The sequence below is a fragment of the Nilaparvata lugens genome, chromosome 8, assembly GCF_014356525.2.
Source record: "Nilaparvata lugens isolate BPH chromosome 8, ASM1435652v1, whole genome shotgun sequence".
Lineage (NCBI taxonomy): Eukaryota > Metazoa > Arthropoda > Insecta > Hemiptera > Delphacidae > Nilaparvata > Nilaparvata lugens.
Window position 1 is genome coordinate 34,761,095 of NC_052511.1, and position 18,430 is coordinate 34,779,524.

General features: G+C 32.9%; 2 protein-coding genes across 11 annotated transcripts in view; one reads left to right on the plus strand and one right to left on the minus strand.

Annotated features, from left to right (window-relative positions):
• Positions 1 to 18,414, minus strand: part of LOC111047359 (proton-associated sugar transporter A) — a 36,194-nt gene extending 17,780 nt beyond the window's left edge. For 2 of the 7 annotated variants that reach the window (XM_039434620.1, XM_039434629.1), the window contains exons 1-2: positions 18,150 to 18,414; positions 8,946 to 9,065 (exon numbers count right to left, since the gene is read on the minus strand). The gene's annotated coding sequence lies outside the window, so the exon portion shown is untranslated. Of the gene's footprint in view, positions 1 to 3,647; positions 3,924 to 4,652; positions 5,386 to 8,945; positions 9,066 to 9,545; positions 9,718 to 18,149 lie in introns of those variants that run through there. The other 5 variants (XM_022333099.2, XM_039434627.1, XM_039434624.1 and 2 more) reach the window with 4 other exon arrangements.
• LOC111047356 (synaptic vesicle glycoprotein 2B) overlaps positions 1 to 18,430 on the plus strand; it is a 73,239-nt gene that overhangs the window by 35,532 nt on the left and 19,277 nt on the right. For 2 of the 4 annotated variants that reach the window (XM_022333091.2, XM_022333092.2), the window contains exon 3: positions 10,483 to 10,524. The exons of the other annotated variants lie outside the window; for them this stretch is intronic. In XM_022333091.2, the coding sequence (XP_022188783.1) occupies positions 10,483 to 10,524 (42 nt within the window). The remainder of the gene's footprint in view (positions 1 to 10,482; positions 10,525 to 18,430) is intronic. 4 annotated transcript variants of the gene reach the window in all.

The following is an 18,430-nucleotide window of genomic DNA, read 5'->3' on the forward strand; positions in this document are numbered from 1 at the left end:
AAACTACTGGGTACCGGTACTTCGAATGAGTACCGTATTTAAAAGGTGGTTCACAATGAATTGAATGATTGAATAACAATGTTATGCAGACAACGTTTTTCATCTTGCTATTATGATTATAGAAGCACATCACAAGAGAAACAGTAATCAATAATTAATAATTCATTGCCAATGTTGACGTTCTTGTTGCCGGTACATTTAATTTTTATACCTTCTCAATTTCTAGTAGAATTATTTTAACTGCTTTTAAACTTTCCAGTTTACTGCATGGCTTCTGATCTGATCGAAATCGGTTTTATACTTCGTCTTAATTCAATTGTCGTTGTTTCTATTGCTTGATTTCCAAATAATCTAAGAATATAGCTATCTCTTGATTAGAGTAACTTACAATATTCTACTATTTACTATATCATACTGTATTATTTGCAGACTTTTTTATAGTTGCAAGCTCTCTTCATAATGTGACATAATAATTTCTTCCGAAGTATGATCGTAATATTCTTTTCATCTATATTTTACTATAATCATCTATGAATTTCCTTTCATTTTATTTTTTGTAAACATTAATTGTTTCATATAAATGTCATCCGAGAGAGAGGGATGGAGAGTTGCTGTAAGCCAGCCCAACGGCTGTAAACCAAAGAAGAAGAAACATTTATTCCAAGAATTAGAAAAAATGGCTAATTCGAGATTAGCAAAAAAATCTTATATTTCAAAGTCTATTTACTCAAAATTTGGATAATCCTGTTTTTGAGGTGCTTTTTTATAGGAAATATTGATTAGTGAATATCATATTATAAAAAATTAAGATGAATAAAATACATTATTTTTCATTCTTAATTTGTAAATTATTAACGTGTTCAGCCTTTATCAGTTTATTATCAAAAACAGTTCGTTATTTCAATTAATGTCAGCTACCTTGATAATACCCGACTACTGGTACAAGGGAGTTACTTGGCCAATAGTCTAATAACGCTCATGTTATCCATGGAAATCCGTATGTTGAGAAATTGATTGGGATCTCGTATTTTCCCTCATATCCTATTATATTAAGCGAGCAATTTCTGTATTTATATATCTGGTTATTCATATGTTCAACGGATCTCGGAAACGGCTCTAACGATTTTCACGAAATTTGGAACATAGTAGGTTTATGATATAAAAAGTATATTGCACTAGGTCTCATCCTTGGGAAAACTCGCTGAACGACATTAAAAGGATAATTCATCCTTGGCTGAAACAGCTGAGACTTTTGTCGTCTGTGGATAGTAAAAAAGTGAGTGAGCGATTGAGTATGTGAAAAATCAAAATATCGCATCCCCGAAATTCATAAGATGATGTATAGCCAGCTGTGAAATATAAACACGATAATTTTAGAGAATTGTGTTCTCTTCATCAATAAATAAAAATAAAGAGCGAAGCTCGGTTCCCCGATATTTGCAGTATAAGAAAAGGCTGCTTATATATGGGTGCTTGTTCTCCGTTCTATCATGTGGAAACTACAATTAAGTGGGAACAGATCAAAGATGCCAATGTGGCATCAATGGCTCTAATGTGGTTTAGGGGAATGCAACGCGAGATTATGAAATTGTTGTAAGCTGAAATGATTCAAGCAATGCAAACGAAGAGCTTCAGGCAAAAAATTTGGCCAAGACTAGTGTCGCCATGCGGATTTCGATCCATTTGTTATACCGCAATAGGCCATCGACCTAGACTGGCTTGGCAGATCACCAAAAATGCAAGTAAAAAAATATATAGGTCTCCAGGCATAATTATCATCACTGAAATGCAAGGAAATTTGGCAATTCAATATTAAATTGAAGATGGAATGAGTGAATGTAAAGTATTGAAAAATGAGAGTCAAGAACTCATAGGCATGAGAAATTTACAGGAAAGTTACGCAGGAGGGATTTTACATTCAATCTAGAGAAAAAAAGTTTTATTTATTGCTATGGAATAATAAGAGCAGGTCTAGTATGTGCATCTTATTACAGTTTTCTGATGCTGTTATAAAAAACTTATGAATTTCTTTTACAGGCGCCCGAATTTTAAACGCAATCTTATCTTATTCAAATTCCTCATAAATTATGACTGGCTGGTTCGATTTCAACTTTGAGTAATTCCAAAATAATATTCTGTGAATCTATGAATATCTATCAAGTTTATATGGGTCTAATCATTGTAGCCTATATGTTGGCAAATATATTTAGAAGTAGGTCAGAATGTTTATAGAAGGTACCTATGTAAATGTGTATACTCATACAAAGTAGGGTGTATCTACTAACCATACTACAATATGTCTAGTTCATTTATGTATTCAAAGAAATCCACGAATAATTTTATAAAATTCTACTGCTGGACTCTTTCACAAATCATCCAATTCTTTGAAACATGAAGATAGTAACAGAGATGTTGATGAACTATGTTTTTAATTTATTTTACAGTGAATAATATGCAAATCATATTAATAATTGTGAAAGGGATGACAATTTCAACTCAAAACTGTCCCAATACTGTTTCATAATAGTACTGAACCAATTCAAGTAAAATGCGAGTTCCAATGGTAAAAGGTATTTTATTTATTGAATAAAAGAAATCTTATTTATAGATAAAAATATCCTGAAGCGTTTTGCAGTTCAACTTATTGTTACAGTATGTGTCAGTTCATTGTAGCAAACAGCAAGGTACGGTACGGATGACCTTGTAAACAATCCAAATAAGCTAGGTTAATCACTACACTGACTTTGGTTTTGTTTTCTATTGATGAAAAAACGACGTGTAGGCCTACGACGAGTCAACTGATTACAGAGGAATGTACATGATGTGTCCATCTAGTTAAACTTACAAAGAGAAAGTAACAATATAATGTCCTTGTGAATCCTTTGCAATTGTTGACCAAAACGTCATGATAATACTGTTACTGTTAACGAACTATCTTGAATTTCAACTCTATGCATCTTGTCTTCAACAATATTATTATAAAATTGGCCAGTTAGCAGTCTGGACTAAAACTGTTTTGTTTCTCAATGTTGGAGTATTAATTTTGATTGAGGAATTATTCTATAGCTTCAGATAGCAATACAGTACCATGGTGTTTTATTCTGTTGTATGATATATGGCGAAGGGGAGAGTCTTTGGGCCAGTAAAAGCCACGAGCATGCATCAGATGCATACATAAGGGATTATACTGCTCCATAGATCCATCATTGAATCCAATAATCTGTTTAGGCGTTTCAAATTGATTCAGTTCAATTTTAATGTGATCATAGCACAGTTAAACATTGAAGTATGACAGTCGTGAGGCCCAATAACGGCTTAAATAATGATATATTCAAGTGAGGTGGGACCTACCCGCAAGGATCTCCGCACTAGCAAAAGCCATGATACGAATTTACTTTTTACGGTTAAACATTGAAGCTTAACACAAAATAGCATTAAAATAGTTGAATTTCAACGTCAGCACCATTGATAATATCAGGATATCAATTGCATTACTTTCTAACTAGTTTGCTTTGAATAAGAATAGAAAAAAATTACATAGTATTTTATACGAAGATTTTCAAATCAAAATTTGAAATCTATGTTGAGATAAAATTTATAAAGACAATAAATTAGATATAATCGAAGACCATTTTACTGGCACTTACCTCTTTTGAATTTCAAGATTTACGAGTTGACTATCACCATACTGACTAGAAAGCACTAGAAATACTTTTTTCCAAGAGTAATGTTGAGGAATCACAGATAATCAATATTTATCCACGACACTACATAAAATTGTTGGCGCCGGCGTTTTGAACTGAATTAGTTCAATTTTAAATGATTCTACATCATAATAAGACCAGTTCGTTATTGAATTATGTCAGAATGACCGATTATCATTAATCAGGAAACTGTATCGACTCAAAGTCTTCCACTCCAACCTATAGAGCACAATCATTAAGAGTTCACCAATGAGAAGAAGGCATTGACAAATTATATAAATAGAAAGTTGATAAGCCTATTCCTATATTATCGACGGTCAATATGAGTGTAAGATAGGCTTCGTACATAACTTCATTAGGCTATCCCTATTTAGGTTATCAGTTATACAATAACTTGTATAATCAAATAAGATAGAGCTTATTCTTATGGATTTATGAGATTCAATTCAACTAGAATGCTTTTGAGCAAACAATCCTTAAATTTCAAAAAGTTGTTTAAAGATATACTTTGATTGAGCTTCTAAACAGATAGATAGAAAAATCAATGGGACTTATCAAATGTTTCCGTGAACTAGGCCCAATATACGGTTTGAGTTCGAATCAATTAAAGATATTTTTAACAAAAATTGGCCTTCCTCAAAAGTTTAGACTATTTTTGACAAAGTTATTATTGATTTTGAAATAGGCAGAATTTATGAAACTAAATTTCATGTAAAGACTCTTGGGTTCAACAGAAAAACACTTTTACCCAAATATAAAAACGTGATAAGTAGATGGATGGGTCAAAGCATGCATTAAAAAGCTTGTCTTGTCTCCAAAAACTGTTCTTAACTAGTACTACAATATATTAATTGAAAAGAAAAACTTAGTGAATGTGAATCGAGCCATTTCTAAGTTACATCAGGCGTACATCAATACCTAATATGTTCCATTAAGTTTCATACGCACCGTCAACACCAATTATTGAAAAGTTCCAACACAATATTTTAAACCTGTCATTTTTTAACTTTGTCTGATCAAGGGAACTCAGCGAAGACAATTCATTGAAATTCTAAGATGTTAATTGACCGGTGAGAGATATGACAATAGATTTTACTTTATACGTTTCACTTATATTATTTCTTCTATCAACAGATAGCCACCAACAACTAATTAAACTCTAAATTGAATTCTAGAATGAAACCGAATCTCTTAAATCACGCCAATCACAACTTCACACGAATCTATAGAGCTCCGCAAACAACCTCTCTTCAAATAGAACACCGACTGCAAACCAATTCCGCTCGGTCAACTTTCTATTCACTTATTTTCAATCTAATTGAGGAATTGGCCTTCAATACAACATCCATCGATGTAGCTTATAAATCTGCGTCAATGTTATTCATTAATTTCTGGAAAATATTTATCTGCATCTAAAACAAACAGTAGGGACCTGGGGGCGAAGATGTTTTTTTAAATTATTTTTATGGATGGAAACTTTGAAGGGTAGTTTTGATTGGGAAGTTTTCACGAACACGACTGAAATGAGATTGGAGGAGAAAAGTCGGTTCTACTACTCCCACCGGCGTTTTTCCTGTCTCTGTTCAATCGCCGCTGTCCGCACCAACAGGAGAAGAGATGCGTCGTGACGCAGACGCGAACCCCGAAACTGCGAGACCGTCGTCACTCGGTCGCCCAAGGTAGAGCATCGTCAGCGTAACAATAATCGTCATCAGCTGGCGCCTAACGTCTTAAAGCCCCCTGGCGGACCGGAAAGGAAACTATGTTACCATCCCTTACGCAACAGACTCGTTGACGCTTCCAACCCCCGTCCCGCACCCGTCCCGCAACCTCTCGCAAACACTGTAGGCGTTCTAATTTTGTGAACTCATCCATTCAGGGTGATAGTAGATTGTAGAAAGTGGGTGTAGGATACAGAGTAAACTATTTGTAAGGGTATAAAGCTTTGAATAAATTAAAATAAAATAAAAAAGATGTCAGTTTTACATAGTTCTAGTGTAAATTTTATTGGATGAATTAATTTAGTAATTGAATAAAAAGACTAAGAAATTTTTATTTAATATGAATAATTACCACAATATCAACTTCTCAACTACACAAAAATTAATTAAGTGAATTCTTTAAAAAAATGTTATTGATTTATTTGAAAACTTTCAAGATTGGTCATTTCAAAAATGATAATTTATAAAACATTCCCTACTTCGATTAATCTCCTACTGAATATCAATGTTTCAGGGTAGATAGTAGGAAAATGAAATAGTAGGAAAAATTCCTGAGAAATATAACTTAGTATTCTGAAAAAGTGTATCAACTTCATAGGAAATTTGTTATACTGCTGTATTTTGCATGTCTAATCCTAGAGCAACTTGATTTATTTTCTAGCGGTATCAATCTATTATCTAGATTTCATTTATTTCAATAAGGCACCAAGAAATTTATAAATTATAAGACAGTTATATAGAATCCTTTCAAATTCTATTAACATAAAACAGTTTCCTTTTGTTAATTATTCTGTCACGAATATTTTCACGAAGATTACATGCAAACGATTATGATTATGACAGCTTGATGATGTTGTTTTGTGAAAGAAGAAATGAGACAGAATCTATTGACCGAGCTTCATCTCAACAATTTCTCTCACACTACTTCAGTGTCATATCCTTTCTCACAGTTTTTCTTCTTCTTCTTCTTCTTCTTCTTCTTCTCCATCCTCCCACTTCTAGCACAGAATCTCGAAATTCCCATCATACACACATCCATCACTCCAATGCCATATCTCCCACTCCTTCATTCAATCACATCATTTCTTCCCACCCCCCAAATTTTTAAAGCTATCACAACACACGATCCGAGTTTATTCAGTCCCAGATTCCATCAAGTAGCTACTATATTTAATGTTTCTTCTACATTTTCATCTTTGATTGATTTTTACGTGGGTTTTTGATTCATAATGAGCTTTGAAAACAACTGGAAATATAATTATTTATAGGTTAAAATATATAGGATTCGACTATGAAGATTCTACTTCTACAAGACCAAATCAATCACATTCAACTTATCAAGTATACATCATACTCATATCAAGTATACAATGATAAAATCAATATCCATCTAAGATATCGTTTCAAGATCCCTTTTACGATATATCTATCAAAATACATCTTGTATTTCTCTCGTTGAACTCTCGTAAAGTATGATATAGGCTCAATCAGTTAAAGCAATAGGCCTATAGTTATTTTCATAATGTGGTGATTGACTTTTAACTTGTAAATTAAAAGGTCCGTCAAATATCCCAAGATAATTAGAGTCTCAAATAAAAATGTATAGATACATCTGAAGATTTAATTCTCTTTAATTATGGAAAATATATCAATCAGTTCTTCATAGACAGCCTAATTATGAATACTATCATTTCTTTTGTACCGGTTATATCTCGTTCCCAACGAGAAATTCCGTTCAATTTGGAAAATCTCCTTATAAATCAAGCTATTGATCTCTTTTTCTCACTGCCTCAAGTTTGTATTACTCTTCTCCTTCCAAATCCACCCAACTGTGATTTTATTACACTCTTTTCCAGCTTAGAGCCGCCTCCTCCTCCTCACCTCTTTCCCTAGATCTTCCTCCACCTCCTCCTACTCCTCCTTTGTCGATAAAGCTCAATGATAGAGCTTCGATGTTCGAATGAACATCAGGCTATCCATCCTACTGACAAAAGTGTGAAAACTTCTTTCTTCGGATTTCTCTCTTTATTACATCGTTCTTCATTTATTCCTTCATATCCTCGTATCTTTCTACACACTACAAGAGACATAAAATTACGATTCTTTCAACTCTCTAGCGCTTTTAGATCCTTGTTATATCCGAATTAAATCTGAGATGTTTGGTAGCTTCATAAAAAAATGGAATGGAGTTAAATTATGATGATGAATGTTAGTTTATCCACTATTCTTTCCGAGTTTGTTCCTACATCAGTTTCAAGCTATCATTATTTTCATAAATGTTTCCGTAATGTCTAGAACTATTGTGAGCGTACATATAGTTCTAAATGGAGAAAACTCGTACCAGTTAAAGTTTGTGAAGAGAGAATTAAACAATCTACAATATTGGATTGTCGTAAAAAATAGATTGATTGAGATAATAAAATGATGCTGAGCTTGTAAACTGCATCCATAATAAGTTTAAAAGCATGAGTTCATGTTTAAAAGCATGAGTTCTCTCGGAAATCTCCTAAGAGCTCTACTTGAAGATATATTCAGTTTATCAAGAAACTATCTGAGTTAATTGTAATTATTGTTAACATTTCTCATAGTGAGAATAGACTTGAGACAATACAGAATTGGTACCTCTAGAGAACAATCAACTTGTTCGTGGATGAGACATGCCAAATATAATAAATTGATGCATTGATATAAAATCACCAGCTTTGAAATGAGTGGGAGACTTCATTATTTGTTTCCAACTTAAGCCTCTTTTCCAGTGCGGACAAATTACTGAGAAGAAGGCTAAGGGTCTGAGAGGCTTAGATCGTCCGTTCCCCAAGGACACTAAATATTCTTCGTTATTTCTGTTTCAGTTTTTTATTATGTTTTCAATAGCCTATACGCCTACTCCCCCAATAATAAATCCAATAGACTGTTGTCAGAAGTGTTGTAGAATTGCTACTCAATGAAATTGATTTGCTACAGATTCATATAAAACAACTTCGATTAATTGTTTCAGATAGTTTTATGAAAACCATCTTCCACAAAAATAGTTTATGATGCATTATGGTCAGTCAGTTGTGTTATTCATTTGAAAATATACATATTTGATGGCGGCACCAGGAACTAATCCCATTATTGTACTCATAGCGCACATTGAACATACAATTTGAAAAACAATACATCAAGATGTAAATAAAATAACTAATACACAATTGAATTTTAGTAAAAAACTGAAAACAAGATACAAACAAAATAGTAGAAAACCTTGCAAATATGAAACTTATAGTAGCAGATAACGAGAAAAAGGTAGATTATGTAACTAATACTGAAGAATTCAAGTATTATAATATGAAGGGTCGAGCTTATTATATCGGAACTTGAGTTTCGTGTGGATATAACTATATTATTAGAGAGAAAAAACACTTCCTTAGCTAATTATATAGTCACTTATATACACTTCCTTAGATTTATATTTATTTATTTAAAAAAATGCTATATCCATATTAGGCCCTATCGTGGTTTTAATAAAATGACTTACCCCTTAGCTGATGAGATGGGAAAGCCAGGTCTAGCTGAGGATGGTGGGTGCCGTACCAATTTCCCATAACACAAACTTGTATTATTCAGGCAGAGAAGAATGAAGCGTCTGTTTCTATTGCTGTGAAGCATGAATCAATATTAGATTCGTTATAACTAATAACCAAATTACTAATATTATTGAATGAATCTATTTCTGGATCTAATAGAATTAGAGAATAATAGCCTACATTATGACCTTCCAAGAAACTTTGTAAATGCTTTGCTGAACATTATTAGTGAACCGCACCTCATTTTATAATTGAAAATTGCTAATATTAGTCTGTATTACAAAAACATTTCGTAAGTAATTGAGTGAATAGGTACAGTGAAAAATCTGTAACATTATTATATTACAATCGAAGCTAATGATTTGGAAAGTTTTCAAATGTTTTTGTTTCTGCACTTTTGTTAGTAAAAAATATCTTCACTGTTGCATTATTAATTGACAAGAAAAAATCAAATGTGAGCAACAAAATTGTGACTGCGATGAGAAGAATAATGTTTATCTTGACTCTAGGAATCTATCTATATAAATAAAAACGAAATGGCACTCACTCACTGACTGACTAACTGAATGCCTCTCTCACTCGCAAAACTAAAAATCTTCCGGACCAAAAACGTTCAAATTTGGTAGGTATGTTCAGTTGGCCCTTTAGAAACTCACAAAGAACGGATTTGGAAAAATTTCCCAAGATACGCCCAAAATCTGCGTTTTTCCAGCGTTTTCTCAGCTTTATCGAGAACAAATGAACAGAAAATGTTCAAATTTAGTACAGAAGCTCAGCTAGGGTGTAATAATGTTGTGTTAGAAGGAATTTGCAATAACGTCAAAGACACGCCCAAAATCTGCGTTTCTCCAGCGTTTTTTTGCGCTTTCTAAGCTTTATCGAGTACAAATGAACAGAAAATGTTCAAATTTAGTACAGAAGCTCAGCTGTGGTGTAATAATGTTGTATTAGAAGGAATTTGAAATAACGCCAATGATACGCCAAAAATCTGCGGTTTTTGCGTTTTCTCAGTTCTTTCATCAAGTAGACAAAAAATGTTCAAATTTTGTACAGAGGTTTAGCTAGGGTCTAAACATTTTGTGATGAGGTGACTTTAATATTTCATCAAAGATACGCCCAAAATCAGCGTTTTTCTCAGCTTTTCTGCACTTTCTCAGTACTTTGACTTTCTGATGGAATGAAGCATGCTCAAATGAAAAATTCAGGTGAGCGAAGCGAGCCCGTTGATCTCATTTTTTGACGATCCAGTCGGGGGTCCAGGGGGCGGAGCCCCCTGGATATGGCAAGCAAATTTGGCGACGGATATGGCGAGCGAATTTGGCGACGGATATGGCGAGCGAAGTGAGCCTGACGGCTTGTAATTTTATAAAATTGTTTTTGTTTTTTTTTATATAAAAGTTATACTAGTTGTGATATGATTTCTTCTTACTTATTTCAAATGTATCCAGAAAAATGATTTTTTGAATTCAAACCAATTCTATTTTACAGGAGTGTGGTCTGGCGAGGACTCTAAAGATGGGAAAAAATATGGTAAAGCTCATTAAAATAAATAAATGCTGAGCTTGCTTCATTGAAATATAATAGTAGCCTAATAACAATAACAATTTTAACCGTACAATTCGAATAGCTTTCATCATAACGCTTGAATAATCAACTATATATCACTTCATTCTTTCCAATATTATGGTACCTATACAATTATTGGTATATTGCATTTATTTGGAACCACTTTTGTCTCACAGCTTCATAACAAAATTGTATTAGAAACAACTTAGCAAAAAGTTCTTTAATATAATAGGTTATAACATGTAATTTGACAAAAAATTACAATATTTTGGCATCAATCTTACATAGAAGTAAGAAGCTTGATTTAACTAACTATTACTAACTAATATTATCAGTGATATTTGCTGTACCTTGTAGTTTGTGCATGTGCAAAAACAAATTAATCTCAACAATTCTTGGCATCTCAACACAATAACTCTGGAATAAATTTCTACAACTTTATTGATAGAGCTTTATCAACTGAATTGCATAAACTGAAGATGGATCTGTTAATATTTATGCTGATTAATGAGATACAAGAATGTTAGATAATAGAAGCACCGCACGTTCTAATAACAATAATTAAGCATGTCAGACATATCAGTTAATTTATAATGAATTTTCACAACCGATCAGGTGATGTTTATTATTCTATACAAAATTAGATGGAACAATAGTTTCAAATATTAGACAAATTTCTCAACTATTTTGATCCAGGTTTCTCTCAAACTCACTAATAACAAACAAAGAATGAAGTTCACAGTGATATCAATATGAGGTACCGTAGCGATTGAGATATTTTTGTTACGTGATGATTCAGAAAGTGATTTTTTTCACTGGATCAATACAATACTCAGTTCTAAACTCGATACCTAAATTTTATTCTTTGGAAATCCAAATTTCAACAACTTATAATAATTGTTTACGAGTGGATTACTACTACCTTATTGACTGGTTTGCATTTCAATCCAGAAAACGTATAGCCTACTCTTTTATCGACTACCAATACGTGAACCAACGTGCATTGGATTCATTTGATCGAATCAAATCCACAGCAATTTTGTTGAAATAGCTCATATAAATCCCATTCAAGAGTTGGCCTCCAAGCAATCTAATATGGGCGAGACAATATTAAACTTTTATCAGAAGCTTGGTGCACAGAAAACTCTTCTCAATTGACATCGTAAAAATAAGAAACACACTTTACTCCTACTTTTCCAATCAAGTTGAGAGACTCCATGGCAGATAAAAGTGGAATCGCCCATCTCAAATGAGATGGTATAGCTGAGCAGTTGTGATTTCAAACAACCTCTTAGAAAGAAATTGATATCAAAAATTATCTTATCCATGCATTGAATCTATCAATACGAATGGTTTTAGGCTAGAGCGAAAAAAATGTTGGAGTTTTCTTGTCAATTCAATATTATACTTCAGTACATTTGCGTAAATATAAGGCTTTAGCATTTCAGGTCGCATACGAATAAGCAACAGGACTAAAAAATGTGCCTTTCATCATTGGCCTAGCATATATTTATTGTTTTCCAGTGAATTTTTTAACCATCCCAACAAAGTTTATCCATAATTTTGACCCCTGGTGACAAGGCGCATGCGCATCTCTTTTATAATTGCACAATGATGACTACAGACGATTAGCAGGATATCAGGAACAATATTGACCTGATTTGTCTTTTGTCTTATACAGTCATTTTAACTAGATTCCATAGGTCATAATCTAAAAAAAATTGAAACGGTACTTCTCAATTGGAAGAAAAACTTTCGTGTAAGGCAGTAATGTTTATGTCAGGGAGTAAAAAGTGGTGACTACGCTCTACGCTATATCTTTACTATCTGTCTTCACTTTGAGGTTCAAGTGTGTTGGATATTGATAATCTTTCAATTAATTTGAAGTGGAAACTTGAAATTTCGAAATCATCATCATCACCGTTGAAAGTCTATTATGTAAAAGACTACAACGATTTGAAAAATTAATAAAACAGTTGATTGGATTATTATTGCTTAGGAAAACATCTTTACTCCAATTGATCACATTGAAATTGTCAGTTGTTTACAGGATCGATAGTGGATTCCACTTTATTTTTAACTTTAGGTTGATGATTAGTATTTTTTAATTCATTGGAGAGTCATCGTTATGGATCATTTTAATTGAGAGGACGTTTCTTATCTCCAATGAATGATTTTATGAAACAAATGAGTAATTGATGCCGATTTGATTTCGAGATATTGTTATACAAAATCAACGCATATATCCTGGCGATCCGTTCCAAAAAAAAGAAGATAAACTGAAATCGGGAGAGCAGAAAGCAAGAGAACCGAGCAAATCTGTGAACAAGCTAGAGAGAAGTCAATTAGGGAGAGATTGAGAGGAAGGCCGCAGGTGTGAAGTCTCTCCAGCCGCTTGATGCTGCGAAATAGAAACGCTTCAGCAATCATCGCGACTCCGACTCAAGTCCTCTTCTAAATTAGGCCTACTCAAAATAATCATCATAATGAATCACTTCAATGAAGGGGATGCTTCTAAACGCGAAACTCCTAGAAATTCTTGGAAGAAAATTATATAGTGCACCCACATGAATAAACTATCAAGGTTTGAGGAATCTTTCTCTTCAATTTGAGAACCAAAATCCAATCCTCCGAACCTTTTATGAATAGCGAATAGAAACTATCCGAACTCCTAATCCAACTATATGTGTACAGCTATTCAACTTAATGGAGTATTTTATACCTGATTGATCAATTTCGAAGATTCAATCGTTTAATATATCTTATATCAAACACGGCTAGTTTACCATTATCGAGTCTCCTTTCGTAATGAGTGATTTCATTTTGGAATGGCACTTATATGATAATGTCATTATCGCCGAACTGGTCATGTTTGATATAAAATGTAATAAGGGTACTAGTGATTATACAACTGTAATTACTATATTAAAAAATCCAAAGCCAACTCCTACGAACATTTTTTCTCTCAGATATGAATAACGAATAGAAGAACAACTTTATAGGAACTCTCATGCTTCCATCATCAAAGTTTGGTAATATTTTATTGCATGAGTAATAGAAACCCTAACTTCCGATTGATCTATTAGCATTAGCTTAGCGGATTTATCAAGCATGATTTCTCAGGGAACCAATCATTATGAAGCTTTACATTATTGCTTGTTTTCTTTAAAGTTATTTTCTTCTATAACAACAATTTTCAAAGTTTTAGACTATGTAGACGTTCGAATACTCTTTCATCATATTGATTGAATCAATCATGAATATAGAACTATTGATTTTAACATACAGTCTACATTCCAGAGAAAGTTTGATAAGTAAATACCTAAATAAATAATGATTTATATAGAGTTATTTGTGATAATTCATTGTAAAAGTCCGTTCTCTTTATAGAGAGTGATATGACCGCATTACCTTGAATGCTTGGTTTGGGTAGTTTTTCTGCAAGGATTCATGAAAATAATTAATTTAAACTTAACTGTATTAAAAAATTATTACATAATCTGATTACAAGTTTCAATAACCCACTAACTGCCTCCGATTTGCTTTCGACTTGTCACTTTTCGACTTTAGTTTGCTGGTGCACTGAAAAACTGTAATCTTTAATAATGACATTTTCAAGTACAAAATGAACGAAACATTTGTCTTTTCGATAGTAATTAACATGATTGACGTGAGCATTAGCTAACTGTGTTGTAATACCTTACTGCACTTGTAAAATATTGTTAGGTAGACTATTCCTGCTGCTTTTACTGTGCCACTATTACAGAATATTGTCCCCGTTAAAATATAAGGAAAACTAGTTCAAACATTGGTTGCTCGAAAAATGATTAAGTGGACATTAATTAAATCATGGTATTATTAAAAATGGAATAACCTATCAAAAACTTTCAATTAAAGAATTAAATTATAAAATCTTTGTGAATAACAGAATAATTATCAATATGTCCAATTTTGAAGCTGAAAATATTTTATTTAGTTTTATCACTGAGCTGGATTTTTTTTTATTTCATCTCAAATTTTCTTCAAGGAAAAACTGATCAAATCTCTTTGTAAATGTTGCTCTGTGCCAAAACGTTTTCCAATAAGCTGGATCAGTACAAATTTCATACATTGATCAATTGAAGTACATTTTATAATGTTTCTAGATGAGTCATTAATCACATAGGTACTTTTTGAAAATGATACTCCTCAGAAATACACTATTTATAGCTCTTTAGACTATAGCCTAATAGTGAAAAATGACTTATGCACAAATGGAAAAACCTTGAAAATTTTGAAGGGCAACTTCGATGTTTGTCTAAGGAATAACTATTACAGCATTGTCACTTTTTTCTGCCTTTGCTTAGAGAGATAATTAATTGCAAGTGTGGACTGGTATACGAAAATCATCTTTCAGCTATTTTTATGTAACTTACAATAGACATGACATTTGCAAATAAGCTAAATAACACTTCCTTAGTTTGTTGTAATGACTTTGACTTACAAATTCTCTCATTTGCACATACAAAGGATTGAATTTACGATACAAGTAAATAGTTTCAACATTGAAACGCACTGCAAAAATGATAAAACTCAGCAATAGGCTAAATTTAGGTTATACAACCTAAGCTACAAGGAAAAATTAGTTGATATGATTTAGCAACTGCTCTGCTTACGAATATTCAAAAATTTGAAGCCTTCGTCCTGTCTCAAGATGGGGAAAAATATGCCTCGTGAGAGGAGATATCACGGAACGGATAATCAATTGGATTGCATCCATGATTTTCGAAATATGTATTATGCTTTCAAATTGAGAAATTTGACATCATGATAGTTGAAAATCATGATTGATAATACTGAATTTATTATTTATGGAATTGATGGCATATATGACTACAGTTCATGATTGTTATTATTAAAATATACAAAATATGAAAGTATTCCCAAATATTGTGAAAATCTATTTTTAGTGAATCAAGAAGTTACAACTGAACATCTTCAGAAAGTTTTCCATCGGATTCGCACAATATTATTATATAATTTTCCATTCAATTCTCTATTATACGAGTATAATGCTTTACTCATATACGAATAAGCTGTAAGTCCACTCTCTCATCATAATCCTCCTGATTACCCACGCATAAGCCTAGAGCTTATGAAGGCATCATCCAAAGCAAAACAAAAATGAATATTTCACTTTAGTTTATTTGTAAAAGTCAAAACTGATCAGTTAGGAATGCAGCAGAAGAGCTATAAAAATAAATCAGAAATGAATTGATATGAACAGAGAAAGATTCTTAACGTTTCATCCACCACCTTCCTGTGTAAACCTTTTATGGGAAGTTCTACATAAATACCACAAATGGTCAAAAACATGTCTTACAATTTTATTAATACTTCAAAACGTATGCTTTACACTCCAGCGGGATCAATGATACATTCATCAACCATTCACAAAATGTACATTGACTTTATAATTTTATTGTGTACGTCGAGTATTCATGAACAAGTCAATTGCCTCCATTCAGATTTATTTAATAGAATTATAATTCAGTTTGATTCTAATAACATTCTAGTTTGTGAGGCGCTGATTGCTAGGCTATCACTCCATTTGAAGAGCATCTCCTCAAATAGGATTAGCACTCGCCGACTCAAGTTGTAAGCTGCGTTGCTTGCCGTCACAGAAGCCGCTGTTTGACGTCATTCATTATTGAGTCAATACTCTTCAAAATCAGCTCCTCATTTCAATCTTTTCGGCCATCGGTTTAGTTTTCAAGTTTTATTTGAGAGATCAACGTGCGTAACTGAATCATCTTTTGAAATATTTGGTTTTACAATAATAGGCCAATTGCAGTCAAACTATTTATAACAACAATTTGAATGATACAACTTGAGTGTAGAGTGATTACAGCTGAAATAATTGAATCCATAGAGAACATGATTGAATTACCAGGGCCCGTAGAGAGCCATAGCGGGCCCCCTGACTAGACCTGTATCGGGCCCCTACATATTAATACAATAATTGATGTAGTACTTAATCACTAAAATGAAACCCCAAATGGCCTACACACGAGCACAATGTTTTACAACGTTACTTATGATACACGAATATTCTCCCTTTTCATTAGGACATTGGAATTACATAACACTAATTCTATAATAATTCAAGTACGGTATGTGTCTATTCATTACACACATATATGTTTCATGTAGTAAAAATATGGAAAAAACTATGTTGAAGGATTAAAAACACAGAAAAATATTAGAAAGACAGAACTCTAGAAAATCCAGAAATCTCTCCTTTATTTGTTAGGTGAATTCATAATTTTCATTTAGAAGGCTGAGGTACCTAAGTATAAATACAGTTTGTTTTACGCGAGAAGAGTCGAGTGTAGCATCAACCAAAAGTGAGTAGTATTTTGCCTCTTGACGCTCATTTGGGATAGCCTGTATAACAAGTACAGAAAAGGCCTGAATAAATTAATTTCGGATTTCAGCAGAAAAATAGTGTGCCTGTAACCCATGTTTATCCAATTGAGATTCCTTTACTTTATTTAAGTGATCTTTAACTAAAGGGTCATAATGACTGATCAGCTCTAAAATACCTAGAAAGCTTCCATTTCTAGGATTACCAACTAGATCTACTTTATCATACAGTCTTTTCGAAACAGAATTACTTCCATAAACCCCTTTAGAAGCTAATGAAGATCTTGCGGAAGGTTGTTTGCTAAAAATTCGACATGGGGAACAAAATAACTTCTTTTTCTCGTAGCTCCAAACTAGCCAATCTCTTGGTATACACTCACCATTTTGTAAGATGCTTGTAAGAATGGATCGAGGAAAGTAACTGCCTAGCATATCACATGGACAGGCCCTATATCGAAACCAATAGATTGTGATGGAGTTGCTACCAAATTCAAAGAGATACAGGTTTTAGCTTCAGATGATACTCAAGTGTGTTGTGAATCTATGTCAAAAGAAACGATGTTACCTTCGTTGTTAGGCCTACCCCTTTTATCATCTAAAAGTTCTGATTTTAAATTATCTAGGGATAATATTTTTTTATTGACACCTGGCCACCGGGCCCCCCGGATCCAGCCTCACCTGCCGTACCCTCTCTACGGGCCTGATCATTACGGAACACGAAAGGTTCTTCAACCAAGAGAATTAAGAATAAGAATAAGAATAAGAATATTTATTTGCCATTAAATACAACACTGTACAATAGGCATCGTCATCGTCAATTGGATGAATATTATTATTATATAAATTGATATAAACTGAGCAGCCTTGAAATTCGCACAATTGCATACTATAAGAATTGAAATAATATTGAGAATACCAAATATGAATTGTCAGTGGGGAACATTTGGATTGAAAAAACGTATTTGACGAGAAGAAATGATCTAGAATAGTAAGAAGAGGATAGTAAGAGAGAAGATGAGAAATGAGGAAATGGCTGAAATCAAAATTTGACTATACCAAACACCGGATCATAGATGAATATCTAGATGAAGATGGATCTAGATGAATTTGCAGTAGCATGCTTGAAGATTCTAAAAATAGATGGAAATAGAATTATAGGGTTTAATGCATATATACGATATTACCCAATAGAATCATCCTTTAATCGCATTCATCATGATCCTTGAGAACAGTTCAGTACAGTGAAGTTCAGTAAAAACACAAAATATAGCAGAGTAAACCAACACTACCGTATTGTACTTCAATAAATCAATTACTGTCAATTTACTGTCGGAAGGGTTTCTGAAGATCTAAGGAATTTTCATCTGCTCGGAAAAAACTAAACACTTCTAAACAAAGGCTATGAATAAAGATGAAGCATTGACAGTTGAACCATTCCTAAACGTTTTTGAAGTGAGGTATCATT